The 12,329-nt window shown below is 37.0% G+C and overlaps 1 protein-coding gene across 3 annotated transcripts in view; it reads right to left on the reverse strand.

The window, feature by feature from the left end:
- The window catches only part of fndc3ba (fibronectin type III domain containing 3Ba), a 151,973-nt gene that overhangs the window by 34,233 nt on the left and 105,411 nt on the right, over positions 1–12,329 (reverse strand). For all 3 annotated transcript variants that reach the window (XM_067453745.1, XM_067453747.1, XM_067453748.1), the window contains 4 exons: positions 5,863–5,921; positions 3,552–3,709; positions 2,064–2,123; positions 896–1,034 (listed from right to left, as the gene is read on the reverse strand). In XM_067453745.1, the coding sequence (XP_067309846.1) occupies positions 896–1,034; positions 2,064–2,123; positions 3,552–3,709; positions 5,863–5,921 (416 nt within the window). The remainder of the gene's footprint in view (positions 1–895; positions 1,035–2,063; positions 2,124–3,551; positions 3,710–5,862; positions 5,922–12,329) is intronic.

The following is a 12,329-nucleotide window of genomic DNA, read 5'->3' on the forward strand; positions in this document are numbered from 1 at the left end:
TTTGTGATTGGTCAAGCTCTAAAACAACACACAAAAAACCCCCACCATAATCATGACCATATGACTTGTGTTATGTACTCTACATGCTATAGTGATGTAAAAATTGGTCTTTATACATATACAATTTTTTTTTTAAAGTTTGGGGTCAGTAAATTGACCAAAAGTGACAACAGAGACATCTTTAATGCTACAAAAGACTGCTTCAAATAAATGCTGTTCTTTACTGTTTTCAACTCTTTAGAGCATTGATAATAATAATAATACTAATAAGTGAAGAAGAAGAAGAAGACGAAGACGAAGAAGAAGAAGAAGAAGAAGAAAAAGAAAAAGAAGTAGAAGAATAATAAAAATAGATGGCAGTTTTTTAAATTGTAATACTATTTTAAAATCTATCTTAACAATTGACAGTAGTCTTGTTTCAGCATTAGAGACTTTTAAAACCAGAAAAAAAACAGTGTAGCTTCAGAAAACTTTAATTAGTGCACGAGTCATATGGACTATTTTATGGCTCTTTTGAAATATATGTGGCCCCTGGTTACCATTCACTCTCACTGTATAGAAAGGGGCATCTTTTTTCTTCATCTTAAGTTCCAGAGAAGAAAGAAAGTCGTGCAGGTTCGGAACAACATGAGGGTCAGTAAATGATGGCAGTATTTTCATTTCTAGATAAACAATCTCTTTAATACTTCAGGAGGATGGAACATCTCATTTAAAACTACCAGGCTCATTAGGCTTGAAATGGATCTCATCTCTAATAAAAACTTTACGAACTTTAAATGAAAATGTACATTCAGTGAAGAAGTAACAGAATTAGCCCTATATGTCTGATGTCTGGGAAACTATATGGCTATGGCTTTTAACTGCCATACTAGTATGGGAGAAACAGCAGCCTCACCTTCCACTGCAGGGTGAGCGTGCTCTTTGTGCGGTGAGATAGTTTAGGGGGCAGTGGGCAGTCTGGAGTACTGCTGTGGGTGGTGAAGGCCCCCACCTCAGAGCACGAACCCTTCACAGAATTGCACACAGCATTCACTCTAAGAAAGACAAACACACATACATTTGGAAGACATAGTTCATTCAAAGTGATCTACACCACATTTATAGCAGAAACAGAGAGTGGGAAAATAACCTTTTTGTGTTTTCCATAGAAGAAACGTAAAGTGCATTCGAGGTGTACATTTTAATCAGTAATCAAGCTCATGACCTTCTAGCACCAGTTAAGCTACAGGAACAAAAGCACGGCTGCATCTTGTTCAATGTATTTTCTGATTAAGTGCACATTTCTTTTACCTTTCCAGGAAATAGCTTTAAAAAAAAAAAGATGAGCTAAAAAGTTTTAAAGCGCTCTACTTCACCTCATTGCTTACTCCTGTGCTGAAAAAGGTGGGACAAAATTAATCTGGCCACACATGACATTTCCCAACAGGTCGCTCAGATTTATAAAGAGCGGAAAAAAAGAATCACTCTTCGAGGCAAATGAAAGATTCAGGGTCACACCTGACTGCAGTGCAGAGACAGAGAGTCTCCCACTATCTCTTAATCAGAACATATATTCAGATACAAGTCCCACTGTCGCCAGGGGTCAAGGCTTGACCAAAAACTCAACCGCAATTTCAATGCGTTTTAATAAGGGGCCAGACAAACCGATCCCCAGCACTGGATTCCCCTTTAACAAGAGCTCCAGGTGTGGGCTTGAAAGTTTCTTTGAGGACCAGTACATGTATCATATTTAAGCTTGACCTTTCCAACGCTGTGATACACAGCACTTTCGGCTCAATTAATTGCAGGTAACAGGCAGACCATTAGAGGGACATTTAGGTAGAGCTGTGGTCATTAAACTAAAGTCGAAGTTAAAAATGAGGAGCAATATCCTATTGACATTAACTTTGATTATGTAAAAAAAAGAAAACCGCAGATATATGGACCATTGTAATGACAACACTGATGATCTGATATAGCGTGCATTTCTTGCACAATGAATAACAGTAATAGTTTGAATTACTCTAAGCACATGTTCTTGTGCATGGCAGATTGCAAGAATTAAAGTTGACAGCTGCACTTACCTTACGTGGTAGTCTGTTGCTGGTCTGAGATCTTTTAAATTGCATTCCAACTCCTCTCCACTGGAAAGACACACACACAATTGTTTACTAACCTTAATGGGATGCCAGTAATAGAGTTGTGTAGTTCAAAGCGCAAAATTGACTTTCATATGGGATTCTGCTCAGTTATTATTGAGCACAAATGCTCGAGGGAAAAACTGTGAGTGGGTTTGCCTTGACACATTTTAGGGTGTCCTGCAACTTTTTTTTTTTTTATTGCTAGTGCGATAATATTTTGTTAGAGGTCACATTGGTGCAACTCCAAAATTGCCCCATTCTTTTAGATTATGCTTTGTCATTTTCTTTTTGCATATATGGGAAATAAACAAAAGCATACACTCAAAAGAGTGCCGGAACAGCGTTACCTGACAGTGACATTAAATTGAATGGTGCTGCGCAAACCAAATTTAAACGCAGGACGAATATTGAATCCCATTTAAATAAGAAACAATTCTATTACATAAACCTCTACTGGAACAACAGTTGAAACCATATTAAACATCCATGACATTATAAACAGCACTGGTGAGGAAAACAGGAAAAATCGATTCATGCACAAACATAAATTAGAAGGCTTGTGTACACAGTAAATGTATATATATAGTATATATACATACATACATACATATATATATATATATATATATATATATATACATATATATTATATATATATATATATATATACATATACATATATTAAATACCAAGCTGTATTTAATACAGTAAAATATTTTATTAAAGTGTTATTACAAATTCATAATAACGGTTTTCTATTTTAATATATTTTAAAATATAATTTTTTCTTGTGATGACAAAGCTAAATTTTAAGCATCATTACAGCAGTATTCAGTGTCACATGATCCTTCAGAAATCATTCTAAAATGATGCATTGATGCTCAAGAAACATTTATGATTATTATCATCAATGTTGAAGACCGTTGTGCTGTTTAATATGTTTGTGTAAACTATTACACAATTTTTCAGTATTCTTTGATGAACAGAAAGTTCAGAAGACTAGCATTTATTTGAAACGATTTATTCAAACAATGTTTTATTAATGTATTATTTGTTTAGTAACAATGTTACCAACTTTTGAACGACAATATAATATATTATTCTCTATGATTTTATAATTAATATAATATAATATTTCCCAAGCACCACTGCTCTCATATGTTAGTCTGGAGTCATGCTTCAAAGGGGTGATAACAGGGTGTGAGGGGTCTGATTATCTTTCCTGTCTGCTCTCTGGAAATTGAATCATACACGTCCTGGTGGGAGAACAGGCTGCATCTAATGATTCTTTCTGTGCGATGGATGATGTATTTATGTCTAACTTGCTCCCTTGTGGTGAACACTGTTAATTTATGAGAACATAAAGACTTCTCAAGGATTCTGAGCAGACGGCACAGCTCCTCAGTGATTATAATCTGCAGTCCATCTTACCTATAGATGACACGGTACTGGCCGTTACGACCCTTGTCTGAGAGAGTGACCTCGTAGCTGCAGGTAAAGGGGTGTCCGTTACTGTGCCTGTCTCTGTTCTGGAGGCCTGCTGGTGGAGCCCAAGTCAGTCGAGCTGTCCGAGCCTGGATATTAAGAACCTGTGCAGCAAACACAGAACAAAGAGCGTCTACTGTAAAACAGGAAACTATATTATTAAGCATATCAAGTGTCTTTGAATCTGTGGGTAGGTGATGCACACAAGTAGAAGCATAAAAAATAATAAAAAATTGCTCTCTCTCTCTCTCTCTCTCTCTCTCTCTCTCTCTCTCTCTCTATATATATATATATATATATATATATATATAAATTGAATATATTTAAAAATGTAATTTATTCCTGTAATGGTAAAGCTTAATTTTTCCAGTCTTCAGTGAAACATGATCCTTCAGAAATCATTCTAATATGATGATTTGCTCCTGAAAAAAATATTTATGATTATTATCAATGTTAAAAACAGTTAAAAAATATTTGGGATTCTTTGATGTAAAGAAATTTCAAAATAACAGTATTTTTCTGAAATAGAAATTGAATGCATCCTTGCGGAAAAAAACGTATTCAATTATTTCGGAAAAAAAATCTTACTGACCCCAAACTTTGAAGATGTATGCACATATGTATGCATTATTTGAAAAATGTGACTCAAAGTTCATGGTAAAGACATCAAAGTAAGTCATGCTCTGTCTTGGCAAAAATGTATACACTTAAGTGAAATTAGTATATGGGTTTAAGTATGTTTGGGTGCAGTGCCACCAACTGGTCAAAGTGGCAAATTATGATTAATAATTTACAATAATTTGTAAAAAATGGAATAAATACCGAAGTGCTGTATTTCTTTGGAACACGACTTTGGACCAGAAGTTGGAGAGCATGAACACCACCACATTTGGCCCAGTGCATATTCACTCTCTGAGACACTCATGAAAAAACTGAACAAGAAAGGCACCTTCATTACAGGCTGCTGCAAAGATGAGGGTGAGGGCAAACTGAAGTCACTTACTTCCGAACCTGCACATCCCTCCAGAATGCCTCATCATTGAGCCACAGATGCTTTCCACCCTTATGCCTGCATTTATCAGGATATATACCCTCTATACCCCTGCATGCTACATTTTCTCCCATTCATGGAGCTGCAGGTATATTTCACAAAACTGTGGGGTCAGTACGATTTTTCAATGTTTTTGAAAGAAGTCTCTTATGTTTACAAAGGCTGCATTCCTTTGATCAAACAGTTAACGCAGAATTATTGTGAATATTATTCAAATTAAAAAGTAATGGTTTTATATTTTAAAATGTTAATTATTTGTGTGGAGACCAATCTTTATTGTCAGTCACATGATCCTTCAGAGATCATTCTAATATGCTGATTTGCTGCTTAATAAACATTTCTTATTAATATCAATGTTAAAAATTGTTGTGCAACTTTTTGGGGATAGCGTGATGCATTTTCTTCAGGATTCTTTAAACAATCTATATAATAGGAGAGACACCGTATTGCTGCACGTATTACTAATAATTTCAATTTTGCTATAATGTAACATACAGACAGACTACAAAGTAGTTTTCAGAAACAGATAGGTAGACAGATGCACCTTTGTTAAATATAATAATATAAAAATATATGATCTGTCTATGATTTGTTTTATCTGCAATGTTAAACTGATTTTAACTGATTTTACTGCCTTGATTGCACCAATATTATGATAATGAGGGATTAATTTTACGCTGAGGGAGTAAATGAGACAGCTGTTCAAATAACACTAATACATTCAAACTAAAACAGAACAGATGATTGATGACTATGGGTTAATTTCACTTATGGATTATCACTTAAAGTGACGGGTGTCCTTAGATACTCCTGAATTAAACAACAGCAAGAGCAGCCGGCTGAGTGAACAGATGGGAAAAGAACAGAGCAAACACACTGGTCAGAAAACATTGTTTTGATGGAAATGTTTACCTAGTCCTCAATCGCTTGACAGTGGAACATGAAAACAAAACACAACGCTGCCCCTGTGTGGCTACAACCGGAACAGTTTGAAATTGTAAACAAATATATCTTGGTGACTTTTACTGAACGTTTCATGACATAAATGTCATTAAATCATGTCATTATATGTTTTTATGCCCACTTGTATTCACAGCCTGTAATTTCTGTTGGCCATTAAAGGACATTATGTTTATCCGATAGCATTAAAACGTTTAGTGCTCTTCTTCACTGAATACTGAGATTTTTAACTCATTCCAGACCCACCTGTGGTTTTTCCATTCCCGAGAGAACATCCTGAACTCTCTTTGCTTCTGAATCATGATCTGCAGCCGGGAAAAGGGGAGAAGAGGGGAAAAACAGAAAAACAAAAGGGTGTTATTCCGTTATGAAACAGCAGGGGGCAGCTTTACGTCAGAAACTGCGCAGGAGATAAAAGCGCGTGTTAAAGGAATAGTTCACCCCAAAATAAAGAATATTCTGTTATAATTTACTCACACATGTAGTTCCAAACCCAAATTATTTTTAAAATTAATATTATTGGGTGAACAATTCCTAAAACCACAACTAATCTTTTTTTTTTTTTTTTTTTTAAATCTTTTCAGGTAATGAAGTTCTCTGAAACAAAGAAATAAACACATCTGAGGAGAAAACAGAATTGCGTTTGAAAATTGAACATGAATTTGAAGAGAAACAAAAGTGTTTTTCGGCTTCTGTTGATACTTTCTTCAAACAAGGCATTGAAAAATATATATTTCATAACCACAGACCCCACTGAAAGAGTGCTGGCACAGCGGATATATGAACTGTCCGGAGCTTGCATTTCTGTCTCACTACTGAACCATGTCTATAATTCGTATGCAACTCGCATGCCAATTTGAAATCTGCACATGGAAAAAAATGCTCAAATTACCTCATGTTCCCAAGGCCGGATTAGCTCAATAATCTACCAGATCATCAGCGACAGACAGTCTGCCAGAATACCTTAAAATCTTTATTGCCCTATGTGGCTACACACACACACACACACACACACACACACACACACACACACACACACACACACACACACACACACACACACACACACACACACACACACACACACACACACACACACACACACACACGTTTGTTTTTGTGACATATGGGGACATTCCATAGGCATAATGGTTTTTATACTGTACAAGCCGTATTTTCTATCCCCTTACACTGCCCCAACCCCCTTAACCTACCCATCACAGGAAACATTCTGCATTTTTACTTAAAAAAAAAAAAACTCATCCTGTATGATTCAGAAGCATTTTGAAAAGTGGGGACATGGCCAATGTCCTCATATGTCACCCTCTCCTTGTAATACCTATGTCATACCCATGTCATTATACACATTTGTGTCCTCATATGTCACAAAAAACATGCCCCCCCCCCCCCCCCCCCCCACACACACACACACACACACCCACACACACAAACCCTGATTTATAATTTCCACAGCAGACCCAAACACACATGATGATCACACTTGAGCCACTTGCTCGATTTCACTCTCAGGATGTTAGCGTTGTAAATCCGAGCATACGGAGTTTGTGTGTGGCCTCCACTTGGCATATCGGTATAATGCATGTGTGTCAAATAATTTTAATAAATTATACAAGGAAAATTATATACTGTATATATACACACACGGATGCCAGAATATTATAACCAGTCACAGGAGAAGCCATTATTGTTGATCATCTCCTTACAAGGCCACATATTAAGGTACCTGGTCAAAAGCTGTTTTAAACACAGTGGGTGGTTACCACAAATATTGATTTGATTTAGATAATAGAAGTTAACTGATAAATAAAATCTATTTATGACTATTTTTGAAAGAATGTTCACGTTACATCTCTTCACAGTACTGCAGCTTTGCAGGCAGGTTTCTTGCTGCGACATTGCCACAGTTTTTTCTGTTTCTTCATGTAATCCCAGATAGACTCCATGATGGTGAGATCAGATCCCTGTGTGGAGCATACCAGCTGTTGTGCATACAATAATCTCACTGGATTATTACAATTACTGAAATGTTTGGAAATGTAAACAATACAGCAAAAGATAAAAATAACTGGCTTAAAACCATTGTATAGCGGGGTGAAAATACTAACATGTCAAAGACTTTATTTTGCACAGTACTGCATATGATTGTTGTAAAACTTCTTACTATAAATACTTACTATGCATGTACCTTTTTTGCATATTAATTATGATTAGACAAACTATAACCATTACTCCATAATATGCTGTCATAGCACAGATAAGATAAAATTCTCTATATAGTGTCATTAGCCTGAAGCTGAAAAAAAAAAAAAACATTCATAGACACAGTATTTGTCATCCACCCAAATACACTACATGTGTATGATTGATGTGTGTATTTATTACTAGAGTAGATAACACACTGAGAGTTCGCAGCGCCTCTGGGCCTTCATGAGTCATGGCAACAGTGATGTCATACACAATAACCTTAACATGACCCCAGGAGGTAAGCACAGGGAACGCAGGCTTCCCAGGGAGATGGAAACCTTACTAATGCTGTGCGTGTGTGTGTGAGTGTGTGGGTGGGTGACAAATTGAATTATCAGAAAAAAAGTGATGAGTAATTGTGCAAACGTGGAAGAATATGAGGTCGCCTTGCTCTTGGCATTAATAGAGCGCTCATTTAAAAGATAGAAAGAAAGGAAGAAAGATAGGGTTATCATTGTAGAGACAGTCAATATAGCAAGATTGGTGTTTTGTAAGATTTAGGACGTTTAGACCCACTTCAGGTGTTTTCGGTGATTGGATAGCTATCCGATCGTGAAAAGGCAAGGTGTAAAAATGCCCTTCAAACCGCTTTCGAGAGGGATTTAAAATGATAGTTCCCCCCAAAAATGAAAATTTGATGTTTATCTGCTTACCACCAGGGCATCCAAGATGTATGTGCTTGTTTCGTCAGTAGAACACAAATGAAGATTTGTAACTCCAACCGTTGCTCGTATGATGCATGTAAATGGGGTGTAATTCTATGAGAGCCACTAAGAGAGTAAAAAACACAGACATATGAATCCATATTAAACCCTACACTCGTGGCGATACACTGATGTCTTAAGACATGAAACGATCGGTTTGTGTGAGAAACTGAACAGTATTTATATCTTTTTATTTTATTTTTACTTCAAATACAACATTATGAATAAAAGCTGTGACCGCATCATCACTTCCGGCAAGTAAGGTCAAGATATGGTGTATCTCAATGGAATACAAGTGATATAAATTATATAAATACTGTTGGTTTTCTCACGTAAACCGATTGTTTCGTGTCTTAAGACATCAATGTGTCGCCACGAGCCGCAGGGTTTAATATGATTCGTGTTTTTTACTCTCATAAGCCCTATTTGTAAGGTATTTTCATCATTTACAGGGCCTAGTCTGTGATTTTATTGCCTTCCGAATCCAGAATGTCAGTGTTTTTCTCCTACCACCCACGTAAAAATCCCCGGCCGAATTACCTACTGTTTTTTGACAAACAGCAAGGTCATGTGGTGGTTTAATTGCCATCTGAATCCACATTTCTGAGTTTTCAAGAAAAGATTGCTTCAAAATGAAGTGTTTATATCCTTTTTGACCACAGCGGAGCACCGTATCGTTGCGTTTCCCTGTAATTTGGATGCATTTTACAGATAGCCTTACTTTTATTACGGAAATGCTGCAAAGTATTTACAAGAATAAGCTTTCATCACCGCTCAAAAGAGAGGAAAAAAATGTAAACATTTGAAATGAGAATTTTTTTGAAATGTTATACAAGTTAAATTTGCAGCATCATTTCCCCTCATTTCAACCTTTTTTAAACAGGAGATTTAAATAATAAATAATTTCCTATTATTAAATTAAATATAATTGTATTATTGTTCCAAGCATATGACTTTTACAGCAGACAACAATCATTCGACTGACCACGTGAGCAGTGTTCCCAGGTGTGGATCACAAAACTCGCTCCTCCACCGTGAATAAATCACCATCCGAATGCACGAGTTTTATCACTGAGGTGGCATGCAAATGTATTTTTACGGACGTCCACATGAGAAACAATTACCGTTCGAATAGGGCTACAGTGGCTCTCATAGAAAAACACCCCATTGATTATGTGCATTATGTGTGCAACGGTTGGAGTTAAAAATCTTAATTTGTGTTCTACTGAAGAAACAAACACACATACATCTTGGATGCCCTGGGGGTAAAGCAGATAAACATCAAATGTTCACTTTTAGGGTGAACTATCCCTTTAAATCCGATGGCTCAAACTACTGAGGTGATCTGAGAAGCATTACGGATGAAAGTGGAGCGGAAATGCATCTGGTTGTTAAAACCAGAAATATAAATGTATAAAGGTCTGAGGGTATCAACGTTCGTCGTCACAGACGCTCAACACACAATAATCTTCATTAAAAGTAGTGAGACTAAAATGATCTTACCAGTCTCTTCTATTGCAGTTTTTGATCTTAAAATTAGCTGATGATAAATAAAACGCAGCTCACATCTGTTGCTTTCGTTGACGTGGATGTTAATATAGTGCGGGAATTGAAGATCGAATTTATATTTGTTTCGCGGAGACACATTTATTTGGTCAAGTATAAATGGAACTGGTTTAACAGATAACTCTCTGATCAGTAAAAACATGTGAATGTGCAACCAGGCCCTTAGTCCATATGTCAACTTTGAGATCACCAATATGATAAAATGTCACTCCCCCTAATATAACCAGCAAGTAGCAGCTCATGGTGCATAGCTGTAACATAACTAATACCCATTTATTTAAAAATGAGTTACATTTCAAAAATAGATGAGGATGTCGATATGTCCTACTGAACCTTCCTATTTCAAAAGGGAATACATCAAGACAGGAAAGAAACTGGGGTCATGGGGTCTACAAGTCATCTCTGCTGACTCAAACTAGCCGTCAAGTCCACTTCCAGTGTGTCCATCCCCTCCTCTCGTTCTGCCCCTGCCCTCTGAGGGAACCTCTTTTTGTTTTGCTGCTTCCAAGCACAACACTTGAGTTTCCAAAGCTCCACGTCTGTTTCTCACGCATGTCGTCTCCATAGGGAGCGGACGGTTGAGGATAACTGCTCACTTTGTCTCGCCCTCCTGCCACGTTCTGAAAAACGGCTTCTTCACAACATATAAATGAAAATAAATAGAGGAAATGAAGATGATGGAAGAGGAAAGAAAGAAACACCTCTTATTTTAAAAGTAGTCTTGTTCTAATTCTATTCTGCTATTCATTTTCCACTTTCTCTCTCGTGTCTCTCTGGATATCTGAGGTGGAGAGGAGTTTCTGCCTTCAATTATAAGCCAAGGTCAAAGATGGGAGAACAGAAAATAAAAGTGACAGAATGGAGGAAAGACAATGTGATAGAGGGAGAAAAAGAAACATCTGACAAAAGCCCTAACTATAAGTTTTAAACTTTGGTGTGTAGCGTCTGCTTGCTGAGAAGAGTTGCCAAAAACAATCGTGATATAATTACGTTTTTTTTTTTTTAAACTGTCGGACCAGCTAACAAGCCAAATCTGGAACTTTTGCAACCATAATACCCAATCAACCAAATACAAACATTATTAAAACATTACCAACTGTTTAGCATTGCCAGGAGACCACATACACAGTTAATAAGCCGAAGGTCAAAGGTTATAAAGGCTATTCGAGTCATGAGAGAGCTTAAACTTGACCTCTTTAAACCAACATAGATCTCTCTCTCTCTGGACTTTAGGAAGCATTTAAAAAATTAGACAGAGGTCTAGAGCTGCAGTGTGAGTGGAGTGTTTGGGTGTTTAGCTCTATGTGAATGAGCGTGCATGTGTATATAAAGAGGTGCTAGGTAAACATCCAAAACTGAATTTGCAGACTATTGGAAAAAAAGTCTCCAAGAACACCCACAGTGCAACAGACGCCAAACGGCCAGGCCAGTAACTACACCCACATGTCTGTGCGTGCTTTTGTGAATGTGTGCGAGTGCTGGAGCTGCGTAGAGCCGCTGCAGGCACCTAAAAACAGCTCACAACCTCTAGCTAGCATCATGAATTAGGGCTACAGATAGACAGCTACTATCAGGAGGGCTGATCAGTCAGACATAAACAAGTTTCACAGTCCCAAATTCTGTTAGTGGGGTCGATTTGTTTGTTTGCTTTTATATTAAAGCCTCCTGGAATTTTTCATGCACTTCACCCAGAAAATAAAGGGTTCTTTTGTGGACTGCGCAGAGGCACACACACTCAGCTAATTTCTGCCCCCTGGTGGAGTGAGACGAAACGGCACATTCTTGATTAGTGACGGTCGTTACACACACACACATCCTACAGGATCAGAGAGCTGCTGTGAGTCCATGCAAAAATGTGAAAAATGACAGAGCAATGCAAGCAGAAAATCATTAGGAAAGCCAAACTGAGGTTAGTGCTATACTAACAGAACACAAAATTAATAGACAGCTAAAAAAAATAATTCAAAGTTGGCATTTAAGCACTTTGTAATAAACATTACATTATATTAAAACATATACTGCTTTTAATGACCAACAGGAAAGATTATTATTCCAGGTAATTAAATAAAAATTAAAGAAATCTTCATCATACACTTTTCTGCAGAAAAATGTCACTAATAACGGATTGTGAGGGAGGAGTGAGTGTGGGAGGAAGAGAGAAAAAGTTGCAGGCTCCCA

This window comes from Pseudorasbora parva, chromosome 9 (assembly GCF_024679245.1).
Source record: "Pseudorasbora parva isolate DD20220531a chromosome 9, ASM2467924v1, whole genome shotgun sequence".
Lineage (NCBI taxonomy): Eukaryota > Metazoa > Chordata > Actinopteri > Cypriniformes > Gobionidae > Pseudorasbora > Pseudorasbora parva.